This window comes from Phyllostomus hastatus, unplaced genomic scaffold (genome assembly GCF_019186645.2).
Source record: "Phyllostomus hastatus isolate PE091 unplaced genomic scaffold, TTU_PhHast_1.1 phas_contig_209, whole genome shotgun sequence".
Taxonomy (NCBI): domain Eukaryota; kingdom Metazoa; phylum Chordata; class Mammalia; order Chiroptera; family Phyllostomidae; genus Phyllostomus; species Phyllostomus hastatus.
In genome coordinates, this window is record NW_025333735.1 from 3,413,932 (window position 1) to 3,437,947 (window position 24,016).

The 24,016-nt window shown below is 38.4% G+C and overlaps 1 protein-coding gene and 1 pseudogene across 2 annotated transcripts in view; one reads left to right on the forward strand and one right to left on the reverse strand.

Annotated features, from left to right (window-relative positions):
• The first annotated feature begins 5,097 nt into the window (after positions 1–5,097).
• SYDE2 (synapse defective Rho GTPase homolog 2) overlaps positions 5,098–24,016 on the forward strand; it is a 50,830-nt gene continuing 31,911 nt past the window's right edge. For both annotated transcript variants that reach the window (XM_045835516.1, XM_045835517.1), the window contains exons 1-2: positions 5,098–6,546; positions 14,687–15,379. In XM_045835516.1, coding sequence (XP_045691472.1) covers positions 5,232–6,546; positions 14,687–15,379 — 2,008 coding nt within the window. In that variant the 5' untranslated portion in view covers positions 5,098–5,231. The remainder of the gene's footprint in view (positions 6,547–14,686; positions 15,380–24,016) is intronic.
• Positions 19,351–19,433, reverse strand: LOC123816590 (annotated as a pseudogene).

Genomic DNA, 24,016 nt, shown 5'->3' on the forward strand with positions numbered 1-24,016 from the left:
CTCTGGGATTGGGTGGCTGATGTGGGTGGAGGAAAAGAGTTCAGGGAAACCACAGGCCAGGGTATTTATTGGAAGGGTCCTTTTTGTGAATAATGAAATCATGAAAAGTGATGACAAGAAAATCGGCAGAGAGAAAGAGATAGAGAGGCAGGTGCTAGAATGAAGGAAGGGGAAGTTGGTAGATGACTACAAAAAAGCAGAGGCAGCAGGTGATACAGTTTAATGCCATGTATTTCAACATTGAGCTGTGAATTTTTAGGAGGAAGGAATAAGGATTTGGAATTAGCAAAGGTGAACAAGAGCTCTCCATGATATGTGGTTTTTGTGTATGTGACTTTTCCAGTTAGGATTTGAACTACTTCTATCTGATTTCAAATCATTTCCGTTATACCACCTCAGATTTGGATTGGAATTATAATTCTTGGACCTAGATTTCAGTATTCTCTTGCTATCCTGCAGAGTTAACCAGTGGCTGCTCTCAAAGTCATATTGCTTTAAACAGCTGTCAGGATCTATTTTAAAAGTCTGATTTCTGTTAAAATAAAAAATATATATTATGGAAAATGTCAAACATGCACAGACAGAGAGACACTACTAAAACAAACCCCCATGTACTCATCACCCAGTTCCAACAATGGTCAACTCAAAGCTCATTTCCTTTTTCTACATCCTATCTCTTTCCTCAATTATTTTGAAACAAATCTCTGACTATTCCATGTCATTTTATCAATATTTCAGTATTTACCTTTAAAGGATACAGAACTATTTTTAAAATTACAACTAAAGTTAAAATTCCTCAGTTTCATCAAGTTCCTAGTCAGTGCTCAAATCTCCCTGATTGGGTAATAATTAGCTTTAAACAGCTGTTTCTTTAAATTACACTTCAAGTAAAGTCCATACATTGTAATTTTTAATATGTTGAAGAAGCTGGATTCTCTGACCTGTTTTCTACCATAGTCTGGATTTCATTATTCCATTTCCAATGGTGTTATTTTACATGCTCCTCTGTTCTCTGAAATTTTTGGAAATTGGTAATCAGATGTTGACACTAATCAGACTCAGGTTCATTTTTTGGTAAGAACGCCTCGTAGGCGGTGATGTGTGTTTGATCAGAGGCCACTAACATCAGCCTGTGTCTTTCTCTGTGGATGTTAGTAGCCACTGGTAGCTCTTGCCTAGATCCATTATTTCATTAGGGTGCCAATTAGTGATGTTCTATCACTTTTTTATTAGATCGATAATTTTTTAAAGATAGTAACTTCCCTTTATCAGCCACAGGTTACTCTGAGGTAGAAGTCATCTAGGAAAGACAGGCTATACCATCTGTTTACTTTTAAAAGAGGCTTACCTCAGGGCTCCTGTGGTTCTAAGGATGCATATATTTTACCCTTAAGCCAGGTATTTAGTGGTAGCTTGTCCTGCTTTTAAAGTTAGACTACATTTACACGATGCACATCATGGCTTAAATATGAATAGATTTACTGTTAAATAGGAATATATAATAGGATTTAGTTCGTAACACCCTTAAAGAGGACAGCCCTGAGAAGCATTCAAATGTTCAACAGCTTCCAATGTTAGGCTGCATTTCACAAAAGTTCATAAAATATTAAACTCTTTTCTGATAGGTAACCAACTAAATAGTTTATAAAAATGAAGGCTCAAGTCAGTGCAAGTGCTATTAGAGCAAGTGTCAATTCTCTTTTTCTATTCAAGGAAACGTGCCAGGAATGTAGTGGATGTGGAATCAGATAGACAGGGTTCGAATTCCCCCTCACTATTAGGGTGACCTTGAGCAAGTTACTCTGAGTATCTTAAATATATAATAAGAGAATCTGAAATATCAGTGAATATTCTGAACATTATACATTTCTGAAAAGTTGGAAAAGACATATGGAAAAAGAGGCAAAAGCCTCTTTTTAAAATCACTTTAGAGTGTGATAAAGTAAAAAATGTTGCCAATTGCCAGAAACTGTTAATTATGAAGATATGAGTAGTAAACACTGCTGTATTGAGCACATGCCATCTTTCATCCTAAGGGCAGTGGTAGTGTAGTCAGTTTTAGGCTGAGCACTTTCTTAATACTGATGGAACTGCATGGCAGACCAGGCAGGTCTACTATACCAGAGGATCCCTAAAAGGCAGTTTAGAGAGAGAACGGGGCATTTTCCAGAGTTAAACTTGTCTTCGGTTCCACTACAAGTATATATGGAAGACTGAGCAGCAGTGAGACAGAAATGCACTCTAATTGCCTAGAAAATAACCGTAACATACCTAGACATTTTCCTTCTATTACTTTTAAACTGAGTTCTCTGCCTCAACCTGCCCTCCCTCCCCCACCCCCCTCTTCCAGATTGTCAGTCCTGCCCCGTGTCTAGTTTGGCTCTCTGCTGTACTGGAGCCCTATTATCCCACAGCTGTTTCATCTTTTGTGACAGTGCTGACACATAGCTGTTAATTCGTGGGGCATCCAAATGAGTTCCAAGTTGGTGAGAAACAAGTACAAACACTGGAAAATGGGTTCCCCCACCTGCTTCAATCTTCATAGGGATCCGTTGATTAGACATATATGAAAATTGAGCTAACAAAAAGGAAGAGTAATGCACATAAAGTGGGATTTGCATTTTTAAGGTTATTAAGTAGTTTCTCATTGTTGTGGCTGCCTTAACTTCTGTTTTGACCAAAATATTTGTTAAAACTTGTGAATTTATGTGACAGAACATTCTCAGCTTTAGTGTCATTAAATTCAGTTGTTCTGTGCAACATCAGACTAGTTTTAAGTAATGCTTAGAACAATGCATAATATTTTTATTTTATACTGTGTTCTTTAACTCCCAATTTAGGAAGTCGACAAGTTGTATTAAGAATATTTTTCTATTCATACATTATATAGTTATATATCAATAAAACTTGTGCTAGTCTTAATAACTATGTTAACCACAAGAATAAAAAGGGCTTGCAACCAGGAGTTGGAGTGGAAGTAATTTCTGAGCTAGAGATCCAATTGTGTTTATGGACACCATTTTTGGCAGCTTTACTATCAGTCCTTTCCTGTGGGAATACTTCACTGGGACATAATTTTATGCCTTCACTATTCATTAAATAGCTTTGGTTCCACGGAATAAAAAATACTGTGGAACTAAAAATAGTAATGTATGCAAATTACAATGTAACATTTCATGGTATTTTCCTAGATCAGAATTAAGATAATTTAACAAACTGTGTTCTTCTCCATCACCAAAAGAATTTTAAAACAACACTGCTGTAGTATGGTCCAGTGGAGAGTTAGTCATCAGACTGGAAATTAAAGCCATTTAGTTCCTTCAAATTAAAGTTGACATTGATTTAAAAATATTTATTTATCATGTCCAGTATATAAGACATTACATTTAAAAGGGGGAACAGTTTTCAGGAACATATATAAAGGACACAGGGACAAAATCAAAGGGGGGTGCAATCATGGTTGGGAGGTGGGGAAGGGGGAAGGCGGAGACAACTGAACTTGAACAATAAAAAAATGTGAAAAAATACATTTATACTGTGCAAACAATACAAAAGTCTATTTTAATCTCTGCCCTTCAGGAGTTTATGAATTTTGTTCTACAGGAGAGAGTATGTTTTGAATAATACAAAAAAAAGCAATAAATATACTATGTGCAGGTACAAATAAAGTACTGTTGGAGTTTGGAGTTTGGAAGAATGGGAGATTATGTCCATTTGGGAAATCAGAGATGACTTTATAAATAAGGCGGTTGGTTAGAATCTTTTAAAAAAATATTTTATTTATTTCTTTTTAGAGAGAGGGGAAAGGAGGGAGAAAGAGAAAGAAACATGGCTGCCTCTGACACCCCTCCCAGGGACATGCCTTGACTGGGAATCAAATTGGTGATCCCTGGTTCCCAGGCTGGCACTCAGTCCACTGTGCCACACCAGCCAGCACTAAGTGGAATCTTAAAGGATGGGTAAGATTTCTGAAAATGGAGATGCAGGTAAAAACATTCCGAGGCAGAGATCAGGTATTAACAGTTAGTATAGATCAAAGCACATTTAGAAATTGGAAACTTTGAATGGTTGGGGAGGAAAAATCTTACATAGCAAAAATACAGATGGAAATGTAAGTTAGAGCTAAATTCTCTTATTCAGTTAGTGAGCTTTTATTCAACAAATATTTCTTGAGTACTTACTATGTACAAGTATTGTGCTAAAAGTACATTCATGAGCTATGCAGACAAAGGCCCTAATATGTAAACACTGAAAAATGTTGCTGAAATTAGGGGTGATGCAACACACTGATTCCATCAGAACATACTTCAGTTTACAACTGTTACATAGAACATGTTTTTGAGAGAGTTGGTATTTCCAAATGGCATTGTTTCTCAATTTCAATCTAATTGTTCCTCAACCCAGCTTTAATAAAAATGAAGTTTATCTGGGTGATGGAGGGGACACTACATTTGTGGCCCCATTTTACAAGTTTTGGTCGATGTCAGGATTAATTTTGTTTTAGCATTAACTGATTGGGAAAAAAAAGACTTGAAAGAGAGACACCGAAGGTGATTTTCTTACTTTTAACATACAAGGATTTATCCTGATTGAAAAGGAATCGATGCAAATGTCCTTTAGGTAGCTAGCTCTCTGTGCAAATAAAACGATTTGGAAAGTTTCTAGAACACATGGCAACGAGTTACACCTGTCCTCGTACTTTGTCAGTCACAGCAATCTTTGTTTTCTCTCGAGCTAGGGCTTGCTTGTGCAATGGTGACAATGGGAAGGGTGGTGAAAATGATGGGTGGCGGCCAGGAAGGCACTTTCCCTTTCAGTCTTCCTAACCAAAACTTTCCAGCCTCCAGCCCAGACAGATTCACCTCGTTTCTTCCTGCCTCCCCACTACACTGCCACGCTCCGCCAGCTCACCCTCCCTCCTTCAGTGTACTTTAGCTCACCCTCACCCAACCCCCCGTCCCGCCCTCCACCTGGCCCCGTGCCCCGCAACTACCCCGGCTTGCGGCCCGCACGCCCCGTCGCGGGCCCAGACCCTGGGGCATGCGCCTGCGCGCCACCGCCCTCCCCCACCCCTCCCAGCGGCAGAGTTATGCCAAGTATGTGAAGAGCCCGCGAGGGCCCGCGCTGGCCATGGGGAACCGCGGCAGCCTCCTCGAACGCCACTTTCTGCCAGAGCGGGGCTCGGACCTCCCCCCGCGGCGGGAGCGAGCCTGGCTCCTGAGGCCGAGGGGATGGCGGACCCTCTGAGGAAAACGCTGTCCAGGCTCCGGGGAAGGCGAGGGCCCCGCGCCACCGGGGGACTCGGACCTCGGGCGGCCGCTGCAGCTACTGTGGCGGCCTCCTCCGCTGCCCAAGGAGACGCCGGGGGTGTTTCGGACGGCCCCCCACGCGAGCACGCCGGCGGAGCCCCACAGAGCTTGGAGCCGCCCCCGCTGTCGCTACAAGCGTGGGGTCCGAAGACGCGGGTCCCGGGACCGCGCCCGGAGCAGTCGAGGGCGCTCGGGCCTCGGCCGCGCGGCGGAACGGAGGCCGCCCCTCGGAGCCGCGGGCTCACTCGTGCTCCTCTGCACGCCCCGCCGGGCTCCGAGGGCAGCGGAGAGGACGCAGACGAGGACGCCGCGGACTACTACGAGAACCTGCCCGGCGGCTCCCAGTCCGCGCTGGAGCCTGAGGGGGCGGGGGCGGAGGCGGAGCGGTGGCCCCCGCCTCCCCCGGCGGTGGGCTCCTCCCCGCGGGCGGAGGGCGGCCTCCTGGAGACGGGCAGGCTGCAGACCCAGTTGCGAGAGGCCTATTATCTGCTGATCCAGGCTATGCACGACCTGCCCCCAGACTCGGGCTCGCGGCGGGGCTGGGCGGATCGCGGCTGCCGGGCGGGAGCCTGGGCTCAGGGCCAGCCGTCTTCCGGCTGCGGCGCTGCGGGCCGCCGAGCTCGCCCCAGAGACTGGGAGCGGGGAGGTGGGGGCTGCTCTTGGCAGCAGGTGTCCCCGCCCTGGTCGCCTCCGAGGGAGTCGTGGGGAGGCCGCCCACGGACTCCTCGGATGCGTCTGTCCTGCAGCAGAAGCCTCGAGAGCCTCCGAGTAGGCGCCAAGTCCACTCCCTTCCAGCGGTGGCCGAGCGACAGCTGGATCAGGTGCGGCGCGCGGGAGGACCTGGACGAGCCTCCGCCACGTGGAGGCGGGATGGACGGCTGGAGCGGAGGCAGCTCCCGGGTTGCCGAGCCTTCCGGCCTCCTGAGTCCACGCTCCAAGGACCCCGTCCGTACCCTGGAGAGCACTTTCGGGGATCCTGCGGGGTCCCCTGTGATACGCAGCAAAGGAGACGGCCAGGAGGGGCTCCCCTTCCTCAAGCCGCCTGCGGTGACAGTCAAGAAGCTGCAGAAGTGGATGTACAAAGGACGCCTGCTGTCCCTGGGAATGAAGGGTCGCGCCGGTGGGACACCCCCGAAAGTCACGGGAGCGCAGGGCACCTCTCCAAATCTGGGCGCTTTGAAAATGTGTGAAAGCCAAGTCCTCTCGGTGCCTCCAGATGAAAGAATTACGCTGACAGGTAGAATAGTTTGCATTAAAAATGCAAACACTTCGAGCCTCAATGTTAACTAACTGGGCTTCTGGGTTTAGAGGGATTTTGCAGACTGGTACGTGCCCGTGCCAAACAAAGTAAGTGTCATGTAAGTGGCAGCTTAATGCGATTTCGAGGTTACTTAGTATAATGCATCCACTCGTTTTGCTCCCCCCCACCCCCCACCAAGACAGTGGCATGAGGAACTTGGGTTTGTTGTTATTTCTTTATGAACCAGTCAGTGTGCCTACTTCTTAAGTGCAACAGTGAGTAAAGGTTAAGTTCACCACACGCTTTTAGTAAGTTTGGAGTTGGGCGGTGCTGCCTTGATTTTTATTCTTTGTAGCTCTAGGCAAATCCGTAGACTTGTGGAGTTTGTACATTTGAATTTGATCCAAGGTAGGCTTTACAGACTTCATAAACTGTCATTTTACTCATTATACCTACCCCCTCCCAGGCGCGTGTGCTCACAGACACATACACCAAACACCAAAACCCTAGCAAACCAAGAAAAAAGTGCCATAGTAAAATTTATTTTTAATCAGGTAGGATTTCACGTACTTCTCTCCATCATTCCCTCCCCTCCTAACAAAGTTAAATATATTTTTTTTATTGTGGAAAAACAATGGCACAAATATTTTAATCAAAAGAAAAATACTGTTTACATAAGAAACTGTAGACATAAAGGCATTTGTAAACTTAAGTATACTCGTCCTCATAATAGGATTTTGATACCTATTTTGTATGTGTGTGATTTTTAATTTCCACTGTAGGTTTAGGTTATCAGTTCTAGAAATCTTTTATGTTGTAAATAGTAAAAATTCTCTTCTGAAAGAACTATAAAACCTTCAGGCTGAGCCAAAAACAACACAACTTTTTGAATCTCACTCTTAAATATGAGGACTTTCAGTGAAGATGACTTACATGTCAGTAATAATTTTTAAAACATGAAATGTCGAAATGTAAAATATATTCACAGCACTTGGCAGTTGCTGTGGTAAGAATTATGAATTCTACAGGACTGGGTTTATACACATTGACTTTGTTTAACCAATAAATACAAAACAGTGAGGAGACACAAAGTTCCCAAGACTTCTAATCTCACAATGAGAACAAATCAAATTATTGACTTAAAGTGTATAGGAACATGAAAAGTTTCTTTGGATCTATAAATCTATAATACACGCCTGTCAAAAATCTCCCTCAAATTTATTCCATTTCACTGGAATAACAGGGTAGTAGAATGTGATTTTTTTTGTTGCTGTTGTGAAGGTGAACTTTATGTTAAGTTCAAATTATAATACACATTTCAGGAGTAAAGTATTTATAATCATTTATTACATTTTATTGCCATTGTAGCTGCACCTCCCCTGATTCTGATTCAGTTAACTCTTTGTAGCAGAGTTAAATTTGAGCCACAACAAAAAACCTGTATAGAACTTCAAATATTTTTTTACTCTCGTTGCAAAGGTTAAACTTTTACTATTGGATGATTTTTAATGCCCTTAGTTGTAGTGTAAACATTCAAGGTTTTAAAAGCAATAATAAATGTAATCTTTACAAGTAAACTATTGATATTTTTTATTGAGAAATGAATTAAATGAAACTAAAAGAAATTAAAATGAAACATTAGAATTACCATGTCATGGTATTTTAGATATTTTACAAGAATTCTAAGCAAAAGCTTAATCTCTGGTTTAAATGACTTTCTCAGATGTACTTCCTTTCATATCAGTTTATCTTTTTACAAAAGATAAAAATAATTTGCAGTGTTTACATATCTAGTATAGATTTGGAGAGTTTATTTTTTTAATAACTATTTTTCATGGAGGTTAGTTAAAAATTATTTAAAACATCCTGGATACTTTACATGGTTCCCGTAAAATCTTTATAATCTTTATCTGCAGGCTGCGCCCCCCCGCCCCCCGCGGTCTTTGGTGGCTGTTTACTGTCACTGTTAACCACCACCAAAGAAACAGAGAGGTTGAGTAGTTTGCCGAAGGTCAGTACTGGATTCAAACTCAAGTCTTTATGACTCTAAAATCCCTATTTGTATTAAAGGTCAAAGAGACTCTAAAGTTCTTTTGAAGTTTGATTCAATTAATTCTATTAAATGATTTGGATTGAGGAGATGGATGTAATTTCAACAAAGTTTACAAGATTCAGCAACTTCCTCAAAGTTGCAAAGAAGATAAGGGAATTCTAGAATAGGTTTTTAGACATTTTTTAATCAACTGCCATATCTATTTTAAACCTTTACCTTTAAATCTTTACTTAGTTCAAATTGACGTTACTTGGATTCTACTTTTAAATGTGTTTTCTGAAAAATTAATTGGTCAGTCTAGATGAATCATTACATTCTTGGTGGTATAAAGATGTTAAATAGCCTAAAGGGTTTATTTTATATTCATTTTTCTACACAGTATTTTTATGAGTATATTTTCTTTAAAGCAGTTATACTTAGAATCTATAACACAGAATGTAATGGGATAGAGATACCTAATCTATGTGGGTATTTTGGAAATTTTTGACCCATATGATATATGGTAGCCAAAATGATAATTCTATTTTGATTTTTGTCTATTACTAAAAACCACTAAAACTTATGGTAGTATAGTAATGCCAGTGATTTGTTGCAGTTGAGGATGTAGGATTCACAGATTGGCCAATTTGTTCCTAATTGAGATGATTATTTAAGAAATCTAAAGCCATTACACTCAGTAAATATTGTCAAGTTCCTGCAAGCCTTAAGATTATGAAGGAATTTTAACCTATTTGCCGACTATACTTCATTGTGTTTATAAATACATTTTCATTAGCATATAGTACTCAGAAATAAATTCAAAAGCTCCAGTTTGAGCCATGTTGTCCTTTTACCGCTTTAAAAAATAATTAGCCTTACTTTGACTCTGTTTTTCTTGCTCCATAATCTGTGGAAGAAAAAAATTTAGGACATGCAACTTGTGAATATTTTGTCTATAATCTTTAGAGAGTTCTTTTAAATTAGTATTAATTAGTAGGTATGATCTTGTGCATTATATCTAGAAGTGCAGTTGATACTTTTAATGCAGATTCTTCTCTATTTCATCTATTTTCTCACCTAATTTCTTACATTTGTGGGATACAGTCTTTATTTTTCTAAGAAGCTCTTTTATGCATCTGCCCTTTGAGATTAGTAGCTATAGGCATACAGCTACTGTGTTCTATCAGTAGTTTTAAATCCCTCTCTGAGAAATTCTGCCATTGTGGCCCTAGAAGCAAGTCCAATTTTTGTTTCTGTTGTATGTGTGTTTTTTGGGGGGAAGGGTACAATAGAATATTGGAGTTGCTGGTGGTGGGAAAACTCCCTCCCACTCTCCCTCCATCCATCCTCACCTCACCCAAGGGTGTGTTCACTGATTCTGGAGACATAGGAAGGGAAAGAGAAACATCAATGTGAGAAAAACATTGATTGGTTGTCTCCCACATGCATCCCAACTGGGGATCAAAGTGCAACCCAGGCATGTGCCCTGTTAGGGAATCAAACCCACAACTTTTTGGTGCAGGGAAAGATGCTGCAAGCAACTGAGCCACCTGGCCAGGGCTGGAAGTCCCACATTTCTAGGTAGTGTTTGTATTTTGAGAATCACTAAGGGTATTTTCTAGACCTTCGCCAGTCACTGTGTGTGTGTGTGTGTGTGTGTGTGTGTGTGTGTGTGTGTTTCACAGTTGTAAGGCAGTGCTTTTCAAGTTTAATGTGCATATGAATTCCCTGAAAATCTTGTTAAAATGCAGATTTAATATGCAGAACTGAGAGTCTGCATTTTCACTGCTAGTAAGGATGCTACTGTTTGATACTCATTTTAAGTAGAAAGGTTCTAGAATTCTTAATCCATCCAATCACTTCTTTTAATACATTGGTTAAACTTTTGAAAAATCATTATATTTTATTCTGATAATTAACACTGACCCCTATTAGAGAAAAGCATTTGAGCTCTTTCTGCTTTAATTTTATATGTATGAATTTTTATTACTACTTATATATAGTAAGTTTAAGCAATTCTCTCCAGATTGGTCTGATCTTGCACCAATAAAAATGAGAATTTGGAATCTACAAGCCATATAGTATGGTGGTAAACAGAATACAGGTTCTGGGTTTCTGATTAGATCCACCACTTACTAGGCTTGTGAACTTGGACAAGTTACTCAACACTGCATAGCCTCAGTCCTCAGGTTGCTATGAGGATTAAAAAAGAAAATCCACTTGGTACCATGCCTGATGCTTAGCTGTTATCAAGAGAAAGGCAAGCAGGCTTTGTGAGAATGCTGCTTGCCACAGATGATTGGAATTCGGGATGGAGAGTGAAATAATCAGAGGTTGAGGAGTACTGCCTTGGCGGAGCATTGGGAATTGAGCTAGAGTATACCCCTTTAGGATCACTTACTTACTCTACTCATTTCTTTTGTGCTCTTTTTTTCTTGCTCCTCCACATTACTTTTGTGGAACTGAAAATAGTCTCAGTGTTTTCTTCTCTACTTTCCTGTCACAAAAGCTAACACAGCTTTTTTCTTAGGGTTTTTATTGCTAATCAAAAGGGAGGAAAAGTAAAAGAAAAAGCACCTTCCTTTTCAGTGTACTTCTCTCTCCATTTAGATTTATTTGGAAAAGACCATATATACACTTATATATACACACCTAAGGCTAAAGCTTAAGCTTACTTTAGTCATTTCTTTTGGGCTGCCCAACTTGACACTATAAGCTGGGCTGCTTGTATTTATTTGAACTTGAATACAGTGTTCATGAGAACACTTATACTTAGGTTTTTAAAAGAGAAGCAAGCAAAAGCAACAGTTTGTTTCTGTAGTAGAAATATTAAAATGAAAAGATATCTGTAGACATTGTACACTTTCACTGAAGGTTGAAATACATTATTTCTCAAAGTGTTTGCTGATGATTTGGGGCACTAGTTAATTGTTCAGTAATATTGAGTCATGTAGATTTATTATGAAATAGAAGTTGAGAGCACAAAATTGGCTTGAGTAGTTCACTATGTAAATATTTTTCTGAGTAAAAAATTTTAATTACCACTTCTGAATTTTCTTATAGGTATTTAAAGTAAAAGTGATTTTAATTAGAACCTGATAATTATATTGTTGCAAGAGAACAAAAACTTTTTTGCCTTGTAACTTTGCACATTTATTTTTATATATTTTACTTGTGCTTTATATTTTTTAATTTTACTTTATATAGTATAAAATCTGAAGCTAAAGGTAAGTTTTAAGTTTATGTAAATAAGGTTTAACATTAATTTTAGCATAAAAAAGGAATGAAGGGAAGATTGCAAATAGCCTTCCATTTTTTATATAATGTATATTTATACACATCCATTTAACTAACTGTGGTACAAATGAAATGATTTAAATTATGTATAAATAATTGCTCAAGTAAAATTTATTGTCCTGAATATGTAGCTTATATTCAGCTTTTTAAAAATTATATTTTATTGACCATGCTATTACAGTTGTCTCAGTTTTTCCCCTTTTGCGCCCCTCCCCCCAGCACCCCCAACTCTCTCAGGCAATCCCCACACCATTGTTCATGTGCATGGGTCATGTGTGTAAGTTCTTTGGCTACTGCATTTCCAATACTGTACTTTACATTCCCATGGCTATTCTGTAACTACCTATTTGTACTTTTTAATCCCCTTACCTCCTCATTCATTCCCTTGCTTATATTCAGTTTTAATAACTGAATAAATTTGGCCTTTATAGTAATGTACCTATTTATCTAAATTATAATAATGTACCTATTTATCTAAATTTAAGCTCCACCATCACACATTTTGAAATATTCAGCAACAGCAGTGCAACCTTGGTTTCAAGTTTTTGAAGTTTGTAGTCTCATGAAAAATAATGTGTCTCATGAGACTACAAAAGATAATTATTCCTTTTACTATTTATTACACATTCATTAAATGCTTATATGAATAGAAGTATTACATTTGCTTAAATATGGGATAATGGTATCTTTATATTTCTCATTGTAGTTCCTTGTAGTTGTACAAGTAGCAGTATGTTGAGAATATATGTCAAAAAACTCCAAATATGTCAAACTATTTAAATTTTTTGCATGTTTTTAGAGACATTGAGAGAAAGGAAAGTAAGATGTGGCTTATGGCAGTTGTGAGTAGTATAATTTTACACTTCGTGCTTCAAATTTATGTGTTACAACTACATGTAATATCCTGTGAAGGTCTGAAATGCTATTAAATAATATGGGATTTGGGTTGGTAACTAGATCTAGACTGCAGTGTATTCGGCAAAAGGATGTAGTCTCTAAAAACCCAGAAACTCCAGTGATTCTAACAGTGATTGTGTATGTGCTGATTTTCAGTTCTGAATTTTAAGTGTAAGGGAGACAGAACCAAAGAAATACCTTTGAATCCTCAGGGTTTTGTTAATTAAACTGGATCAATTCAAGATATTGAACATCTGTTACGTGTTTGCATATTAAATTCTGGAAGGTGGAGCTAAGTATCCCAGGTGTACTATTACAGATTTCGAAGTAAAAAGGGTTTGAGTGCTGCCTCTTCCATTTTCCAACTGGGTGATCTTGGGCTTGACTTTTCGTAGTAGTACTATGTAGTTTTCTTTTTCTTCACAAAATTTTTATTGTTTTTTTTACAATTATATAGTTTTCTAATATTTTCCTTAATCCTTACCAGCAGCCAGCACCCTGTAAGGTTAGCTGGGTTGATATATCACCGTGTTCAGAGAGGGTTGCCTGCTTTTCACCTTTTAGTGGGTAGCATGGTGTTAGAAAGACTGGTAAGAGCATGGATTTTAGGGTTAGACAGGCTTAAATTTGCATTTAGGGCTAGCATCTTGACCGTATTTCTCATATTTTTTGAGGCTTATGAAAATAATTATACTTGTCTCATAGGATTATTGTGAGGGTTAAATGAGGCTAAGGGCTTTCTTATTGCTTTATCTCTTATACCTGATACAATGAGAAGTGTTGAGAAAAATGTCTGACATAGTAGGCATTCATGGGAGCTTTCTTCCTTTTTTCTTTTTATCCAAAGTTTCTTTTTTTTTCATTTTTTTTAAGATTTTATTTATTTATTTTTAGAGAGGGAAGTGAAGGGAGGGGAGAGAGAGAGAGAGAGAGAGAGAGAGAAAGAGAAACATCAATGTGTGGTTGCTGGGGGCCGTGGCCTGCAACCCAAGCATGTACCCTGACTGGGAATCAAACCTGCAACACTTTGGTTCGCAGCCCGTGCTCAATCCACTAAACTACGCCAGCCAGGGCTGCTTTCTCCCTTTCTGATTGCTAGTCTCTTCATGCCTCTGGAACTGATTGAACTTGAAACCCAATTGTTTAAGGTTTAAAAATATTTTATCTGTTTATTAATTTTTAATCTGGTTGGGTAATGTTTATAATTTAAAAAGGACAGATTTACATTTTTAAAGGATTTTCTTAATTTTGTGCCTGGCCAGTAATAATGGCTATGTTGTGTTTACTGTGTGACAGTATTTTGGGTTCTAATACAGGGCCTTCTTAAGGGATTTTTGTTTTTGCTTTAGATATTTAGAACTTAAACCCTGCATAAGATGCTACTGTGTTATATGGTTAGGAAACAAAATGTTGACATTTTAATAATCAGGCATCTTAATAATGAGTAAGGTTTACTTATTTTGAAAGATTTATTCAAAGTTAATCTTTTTAGAGGTAGGAATATTACTTGTGTTTTCTAAAGACTTCTGGTCCTTGTAGCTAGTTGAAATTATTCAAATATTAATTAAAAGTATACTGTGTACAGAACATTATATATAAGCTTTTTTATAGAGTGTGTTTTCCTTAGGGTAAGGCCTGTTGCCCTATCATGTTTATAATGGCAGTCTCATAGTGTGTTTATCCTTTTTTTAGAATTCTTATGAATTCTTATATTCTCAGTCTTTCTAAATAATAGAAATAATTTTTAGGCAGAAAATCTAACATTTTTCTTGTCAGTTTTAATTTCTGAATGTGATTAATAATTACTTTTCTGCCTTTTTAGAAATAGTATTTGAATAACTGGTCTCAAGGGCCATCTTATTCTTTGTATACCAGGAATTATATTCTACCTTCTTTTTTTCTTTAAAACAGATTTATTTGAAAATGTTTATGGCTCTACAATGAGGAGAAAAGAACTTGATGACTTGAAGGGTAATATTGGATTCAGGGGTCCTAAGCCACTTAACAGCATCACTGTGTCAAAGAAACGTAATTGGCTATATCAGAGTACTCTGAGATCATTTAATTTGGAAGAAGAAACTAAGAAATGCCAAGATATAAGCCATTTATCCATCTCACCTGCTTCTCTACCTAAACGTCAGCTGTCGCAACCTTTCCTTAAATCATCCGAAGAATATTGTACGTATGTGGTGTGTAATACTACAGATTCTTCATTATCAAGAAACTGTTCTTTTGACTTCAATGAGGAAAATGATGCAGATGATGAAGGGGAAATATGGTACAACCCCATTCCTGAGGATGATGACTCTGGTATATCAAATGCTTTGAGTTTGGGTGAGGCAAACTCTGGTGTTCTGAAGTTTCCTGCTGTCAGTTTGAGAGTATTATCCAGTAGTGACCTGAAAGCAGAGCAGCGTTCTGAAGACTTGTTTTGCTCTTCTGAACATACAGAGAATGTTCAGACCACACAATCAAATGAAATGAATCCTGTAGATTCCATCCATTCCACGGACTTTCTGCAGCAGTACAAGCAAAGGCTTGGGCACAAGATGCCAGATAGTGTAATAGTGGACGACACTCCCGTGTTGAAATCTCCTTTTGCAGGTAAAGATGATTATATATCTGCCATTTCTTTCTTCTCCCATTTTTGAATTCTTTGGTGGTACCTAAAACTAAATATAGATGTCTGTTATAGCTATATACTTTTCCTTACAAATTGAATGTATTTTCATGAAAATCAAAATCATTTATAAACTTTTTATATACATGGTGATTAATTATTTTTACCATACACTTGAGTTTGTTAGTGTGTTCTTTTGAGATAGTAATTATCTTTCTCTTAGTTGCAAGAATGGCATGATGGGAAGTAGAAGAGAAAGATATTCTTTCTTTTTTTTAAAGATTTTATTTATTTACTTCTAGAGAGAGGGAAAGGGAGGGCGAAGTGGGAGAGAAGCATCAATGTGTGGTTGCCTCTAGTGTGCCCCCAAATGGGGACTTGGCCCATGACTCAGGCATGTGCCCTGATTGGGAATAGAACCGGTGACCCTTTGTTCTGTATGCTGGCACTGAATCCACTGAGCCACATCAGACAGGGCAAGAAAGATATTCTTTTGTTTAAAGGAAATAATTGAACTTTGATACATATTGGATTGAACTATATGAAATTTCTGATATTTAACTGTTATTGATATGCAAGAAAACAGTATTTCACACAGCTTAACCTAATGGTTTTATTCTTCCTTGATTGCTTTTGATTTTTTAAAAAGATTTTATTTATTTCTAGAGAGAGGGGAAGGGAGGGAGAAAGAGGAGGAGAGAAGTATCGATTGGTGGCACCCAGGCCTGTGCCCTGACCAGGATTAGAATTGGCAATGCTTGGGTTTGTAGTTTGGCACCCAGACCACTGAGTCATACCAGCCAGTGCTGCTTTTAATTTTCTCATGTGCTGCTTTTCAAATTTAGCTACAGACACACCACCCAGGAGGAAACAGAGCATAAGGCATATTTAGTTGCAAATATCAAATATTGGTAAGAAAGCAGTTCTGTTTTACATCATTATTTTAATTTATAAAATTTCAAATGGTACAGAATATTTAAAGATGTGGGATGTAGTGATGCTGTCAGCACCTTGTCCGTATCCCTTGGGTTTTATTACTTATTGAAATGGGGGCAGCCTACTTCCAGACATCAGTGTCTGCATCTCTGCTTGAGGCTCCTTTCAAAGTGTTAGGGAGTCTCTGCAGGGCAGCCTGGGAGCTTGAAGCACTGATGACAGGAGCTGGAGCAGAACCACCCCAGCTCCCTCCTCCTTGGGTGGGATAATTCTACATGTTTCCCAGAGTTTTCTCATGAGGTTAAACTCCAGTTGTCCATAGTGGTAGCAGTCTTCATAATTCACCTTGAACTTTCCCATGCATTTTCTCACTTCCTTGCTGTTGTTTCAGTACTTTATAAGTAAGCTACTTGCATTTGAGTCCTTTTCTTAGGGATATGAGGAGGTGGAGTAAATGTTATATTGTTAATAGAAAAAATCAAGTTACAAAATTGTACTATCTGATGCCAATTTTGCAAGAAATGTTGGAAAGTTATACTGGAAATGTTAATGGACCTCCTCCTTCTGTGTTGGGGTTGAAGGTAATTAAAAAATTTTGTGTGTGCATTTCTAATTGTAGTCTGATTTTCCATAGTAAGTTTGTATTTCTTTTGTAATTTGGATGGACAGAAGAATAAATACTATATAAACTAATAGTTTGGAGTTCAGGTTGTGATAAAGGTAGACTGAGGGGAAGCTTACAGGTGTGTGGCAAACAGTGATGGGTATGGAATGGAGCAGAAAAGGCAAGAGGGCATGAGGACAAGAGCAAAGTTAGAAAACCAGTGTCTGGAAAGTGTTACACACTTTAAGTTACTGCCTTTAAACTTTAATTTTTTCTGTCCATGACAAATATTGAACCTGGAATGTCTAGCAGACATTTAAAAAAATATGGTAGCACTGTCATTTCTATCATTTTCCTTAGTGTCTTTTTTCCCTTTAACAGGGATTTTAAACTGGTGTGTCATGAGAATTTTTAAAACATGCAACACCTGACCATTTAGTCAGGGGGCTCTGACCTCTTTTCCCTTGAATTGCCAACATAAAGAATGACAAAAGCCAACACAATAGTCATCCAATGTGAATGAATCAAAATTATACCTATTTCTTTGTCAGATTGGCCAAAAATATATTTTTTTTGGTGTGCTGCAGAATTTTAGTAATAGTTTATGTAAGCCATGAAATAAAAAAGGTTGACAATCTCTACTTCAACATATTAAAATATAATAAACACATTTCTAAATTTAACAAAGGAAATATTTAGTTTATTTATATGCCATGTTTTTTTGTTTTAGTTTAATCAGAAAGGTTATATAAAGTGACCTGTTTTCTTTAGCAATATTGCCAGAAAGCTTTTGAGAAATAGGCAAAGAGAATGGTTGAATTTCAAAATAAGTTTTGAACCCTGGCTGGGTAGCTCAGTAGGTTAGAGTGGGTTCGATCACTGGTCAGGGCACAAACAAGAATCAATCAATGAAAGCATAAATAAGTGGAACCACAAATCAATGTTTCTCTCTTTTTCTCTTCTCCCTTCCTCTCTTTCTAAAATAACACCAATAGCCCTGGCTGGTGTGGCTCAGTAGAGTGAGTGCCAGCCTGTGAACCAAAGGGTCACTGGTTTGATTTCCAGTCAGGGCACATGTCTGGGTTGCAGGCCAGGTCCCTTGGAGGGGCCACATGAGAGGCAAGCACACATTGATGTTTCTCTCCCTCTCTTTCTCACTTCCTTACCTTTTCTCTAAAAATAAATAAGTAAAATCTTTTAAAAAATCAATAAATAAAAACTTTAAAAAATAATAAAAATGTTATAAGAAATTTTGATCAAGGAATAGGAAGGCTGAAGTATTTGAATATGAATGACAGTTTTAAAAATATTCTACCCCAATTATGACTTGTTTTTTTACTTATTAACTTCTAGATGTATCTTTTACATAGTTGAAATCACAGTGGGCTATTTTTTATTGTTATTTCCATGTTATATCTTCATCTTGTATTGTACATGTTTAACATTATTATTAACATTATTGTTTCCCAATCAGTATAATGTTTAATTGGGTTGATGTGCCCTAATATGTGTGATTGGTTCCCTGATTGGTGTTTTTTTTAAAAAATATATTTTATTGATTATGCTATTACAGTTGTCCCATTTGCCCCCTTCTCTCCCCTCCACCCTGTACCCCCTCTCCCATCCACGTTCCCCCCCTTTAGTTCATGTCCATGTGTCATACTTATGAGTTCTTTAGCTTCTACATTTCCCGTACTATTCTTGCCCTCCCCCCATCTATTTTCAACCTACATTCTATGCTACTTATTCTCTGTGCCTTTTTCCCCTCTCTCTTCCTCCCACCCCCCTGCTGCTAGCCCTCCATGTGCCCTCCATTTCTGTGGTTCTGTTCCTGTTCTAGTTGTTTGCTTAGTTTCTTTTGGTTTTGCTTTAGGTGTAATTGTTAATAATTGTGAGTTTGCTGTCCTTTTACTATACATGTCTTTTCTTTATCTTCTTTTCTTTTTTTATATATATATTTTTTAATTTATTGATTATGCTATTACATTTGTCCCTATTCCCCCCTTCCCTCCCCTCCACCCTGTACCCCCTCTCCCACCCACGTTCCCCCCCCTTTAGTTCACTTCCATGTGCAATTCTTATGAGTTCTTTAGCTTCTACCTTTCCCGTACTATTCTTGCCCTCCCCCTATCTATTTTCAACCTACATTCTATGCTACTTATTCTCTATACCTTTCCCCCCCTCCCCTCCTCCCACCCCCCCTGTTGCTAGCCCTCCATGTGCCCTCCATTTCTGTGGTTCTGTTCCTGTTCTAGTTGTTTACTTAGTTTCTTTTGGTTTTGCTTTAGGTGTAATTGTTAATAATTGTGAGTTTGCTGTCCTTTTACTATACATGTCTTTTCTTTATCTTCTTTTCTTAGATAAGTCCCTTTAGCATTTCATAAAATAAGGGCTTGGTGATGATGAACTCCTTTAACTTGACCTTATCTGAAAAGCACTTTATCTTCCCTTCCATTCTAGTAACGAACTATAGAAATGATCCCTGAAAGTATAGTCTTTCTCCCTTCCAATCTAAATGAGAGCTTTGCTGGATGGAGCAATCTGGGATGTAGGTCCTTGTCTTTCGTGACTTGGAATATTTCTTTCCAGCCCCTTCTTGCCTGTAAGGTCTCTTTGGAGAAATCAGCTGACAGTCTGATGGGAACTCCTTTGTAGGTTACTGTCCCCTTATCTCTTGCTGCTTCTAGGATTCTCTCCTTCGTTTTTACCTTGGCTAATGTAATTATGATGTGCCTTGGTGTGTTTCTTCTTGGGTCCAACTTCTTTGGGGCTCTCTGAGCTTCTTGGATTTCTTGGAAGACTGTTCCCTTTGCCAGATTGGGGAAGTTCTCCTTTATTATTTGTTCAAATACGTGCTCAATTTGTTGCTTTCCCCCCTTCCCATTCTGGTACCCCCTATAATTCGGATGTTGGAATGTTTAAAGGTGTCCTGGAGGCTCTTAAGCTTTTCCTTGATTTTTTTGAATTCTTATTTCATCATGCTTTCCTGCTTGGTTGATTCTATCTTCCTTCTGGTCCACTGTATTGTTTTGAGACTCAGATTCCTTCCTTTCACTATTGGCTCTCCTCCGCGTATCTTCCTGCATCTCTTTTATGGTAACCTGCATCCTTTCATCTAAATTGCGCCCCAAATCAACCAATTCCCTGAGCTTTCTGATCACCAGTGTTTTGAACTGTGCATCTGATAGATTGGCTATTTCTTGGTCGCTCAAAAGGATGAGTCCTGGGGGACTGATCTGTTCTGTTGGAAACATGTCTTATTTCCGGTCTGGTCGCTCTTGTTACGGTGGGGGGCGGAGCCTTAGGTGTTCACCGGGGCTGGGCACCCCAGTCGCTAGATTGTGATGTTATATGTGGAGGCGGGGGCGGGAGGGAACAATGGCGGTAGTTCCGTTCTCCTGGGCTCAGACCCTTCTCTGGGGTCCTGGGCTGCGAGCTCTGCCCTGGTCCACAAACACTGCCTCACTGGGTCTGCCAGCCGCAGCTTGCGTACTCAGGGATCACCACTGCGTTCTTGTGCCCCGATGGCTGTCGCGCCGATTTCACGCCAAGTTTTCCCTGACCTCCGCGCACCCCGCGCCCGCCGGGCTCGTCGTCGTCTCCTACCAGTCTGGATGTACAGGTCTACTTCAACTTCTTGGCTGTCCGACTTCCATTCAGATAAATCCTCTATCAGTTCTGAGTGTTATTCTATCTGTAAATTATTGTTGTTCTAATCTTGGTTGTGCGAGGAGGTACGGTGTGTCCACCTATTCCTCCATCTTGCCGGAAGTCCGGTTCCCTGATGGGTGTTAATAGATTGTTTTCATTACTATGGCAGTGATTTTTGTCACGATCTTTTTTGCTTCATTAGGATTGATTACTAGTATAACTACTGTTTTTTTTAATCTTCACCTGAGGAAATATTTATTGCTTTTAGAGAGTAAGGGGAAGGCAAGAGGGGGGTGGAGAGAGGAAGGAAGGGGGAAAGAAAGAGACAGACAGACAGCAATGTGAGAGAGAAACATGGATTTGCTGCCTCCCGTATACAACCCTGACCAGGGATGGAACTTGAAACCTAGGTATGTGCCCTGACTGGGGATGAAAACCATAATATTTTGGTGTATGGACGATGCTCCAGTCAACTGAGCCACCCGGCCAGGACTCATTACTAGTTCTTTATAGCTGGTAACTACTGTAGGTAATTCCTAAATTGTTTTTCCTAAAAAGTTTACCAATTTATAGGCAACTAACAATTGGTTGGTTGATTTTATTTATTCAGTAAACACTGAGTTTCTGCTGTGTGCCAGTTACTGAAGGAGTATGCCAGTTTCACTTGATTCTAGCCTGGTTCATAAATTTATATTTAAATATTTTCATTTTATATTTTCCCCATATTGCTAGTCTTTGATTTGATTAGCATAATTGTGGTTTAGTTTGAAGTGATTGTTGAATTTGGTAATATTTCCATTCTTAGATTTTATTTAAAAAAGCATTTTTCTTTTAATAAAAGAAATTGTTGTCTATAGTAGAAATTGCTAACTTCTACAGTATATTATTTTAGTTAAGGACTTCAGTAGGAAATAGTTAATGCACAATTAAATATCTATACAATAAAAAAAGTAAGAATGTTACATTAACTCCTTTATAATTTAATAAAACTTAGAGCAATTTAATATACTGGGTAGCTTTTTTATACTGTGACAAAATAGATAGATTATAGACTAAAGCAGGACTCCAATTACTATAAAATGTTTTAGAACAGTAAACCAGTAGAATTGTACTATGATTTACAGTATAAGGGAACACTTTGTCTGGTTTATCAAACACTTCATTTCTTATTAGTTGCTTACCAGAAAAGCCTAGCAGGCATACTTAAAATAGTACTTTTTCTATAAAGAAACCACTTCTTTGTCATTGGGAGAAATAAAGAAGGGTGGAGGGAGAATGTTATATTAATACTTGAAAGAAATGTCATTTAATCTATTGATTTTTTAAAAGATTATTTATTTTCGGAGAGAGGGGAAGGGAGGGAGAAAGAGAGGGAGAGAAACATTGATGTGTGAGAGAAACATTGATTGGTTGCCTCTGATGCGTCCACAACCAAACTGACCTGCAACCCAGGCATGTGCCCTGACCAGGAATTGAACTGGAGACCTTTTTGGTTTGCAGGATGGTGCCCAGTCCATTGAGCTATACCAGTCAGGGTATTGATTTTTAAAATGAATAAATACGTTTTTCCTCATTTCTAGTATTGCGTAGAGTAGCCTCTGATATTAGGGTTATTAGGGATTTTTATAAGGAATACTAAGATTAAGTATGAAAAGTTTATTTAAATTTTAAATAATTCAATAACAATTGTTTCTTTAGTGGAATAGTTAAAGTTTACTATGTTTTAGAAGATATTTTCATTTTGCTTTATTAATTTGAAAATGTACTAAAACCAGGTTCAAATTTAAAAATAAAACTGATTATTCTGTACATGTTTTTTTTAAACTGTGGGATTGAAAATTTAAGGTTAAGTCCTGGCTGGCGTAGCTCAGTGGATTGAGCGCGGGCTGGGAACCAAAGTGTCCCAGGTTCGATTCCCAGCCAGGGTACATTCCTGGGTTGTAGGCCATAACCTCCAGCAACCGCACATTGATGTTTCTCTCTCTCTCTTTCTCTCTCTCTCTCCCTCCTTCCCTCCCTCCCTAAAAATAAATAAATAAAATGTTTAAAAAAAAAAGAAAGAAAATTTAAGGTTAAATAGACGGTAACTTCTTTATAGTTGAGAAAAGTCTTTGAAATATATAGGGTGGTAGGGCAAAAGTAGTTTTATCCTATATAGGGTAGGGCAAATATACAGGGTAGGGCAAAAGTAGTTTATATGGAAAATAATACAGTAATTAATAAATAATAATACAAGATAAATTCTGTATTTTGTGAACTCACAACTGTAAACTTACTTTTGCCCCACCTTGTATATATGTGCAGAAAAACGTTTAGAAGGATGAGGAAGCCAAAAGTGTAGAATTGAAGAGCATAGGTTCTGAAGGCCTGTGGCTGGGTTTGAACTGTGGCTCTGCCTCTTAACAGCTGTGTTATCTTAGAAAAATTAGTTATCTCTGTGCATGGGGTTTCTTATCTGGAGAGTACAGTGCTAGGAATATTTTAACTCAGTGTTATGAGAATTGAATGAGGGTCTATGTATACTGTTAAATTAATTTTTCATATTTTGTCTAGCTCAATAAATATTGGCTGGTGTTACTTTAATAATAATTAAATATTCATAATGTCATATTAAACTACTTTTAATACTATTTTCACCACAGTATTTACACTGGTTAATCACTTGCTAGTGCAGTTTAGGCTGTTATTTATTTTAGTTGTTCATTTTTGTATTGAATATCTTTTTAAAACTTCTGTTGAAAACCTGGATAATTATGACATTCAGAAAAAAATTAAAGCTATTTTTGTGTGGAAAAATTTAAAAAATATTTCAATGTTTTATTCTTTATGAAAAATGAAAATTATAAGAAAACTTATTTATATCTCTGTGTTGTCTGTTTAATATGTTGAAATTTCAACGAAAGGCATTGATTTAGCATTTCAAGGTCTAGGGTATTGTATAGAAATAATAGAGAAAGAAAATGGCTTTACAGTTTTGAAAATTATTGACTTAGATTTGATACTCAACATTCAGTTCCTTTTTTTATGTTTTATTTTTATTTTTGACTTTAGAGATGGGGGGAAGGGAGACAGACAGAGAGGAAGAGAAACATCAATGTGAGAGAGAAACATTGATTGGATGTCTTCCATACACACCCCAACTGGAGACTGAACCTGCAATCCAAGCATGTACCCAGGCTGGGAATCAAACCAGCGCCTTTCATTTTGCAGGATGCTGCCCAACCAACTGAGGCACACTGGCTGGGGCATTCAGTTATTCTTGATTGACTAGAATTTATTCTATATAATCTTTGCTGATATGTTCTAATAGAATTTTAGCACAAGAGGGGCTCTTAGTTGTCAAAATTATAAACTTGTTTGGTCCTTAACTTTAACTTCTTTTTCAACTAGCATTACTATGTGAGAAATTTCATTTTATTATTTTAAGAGA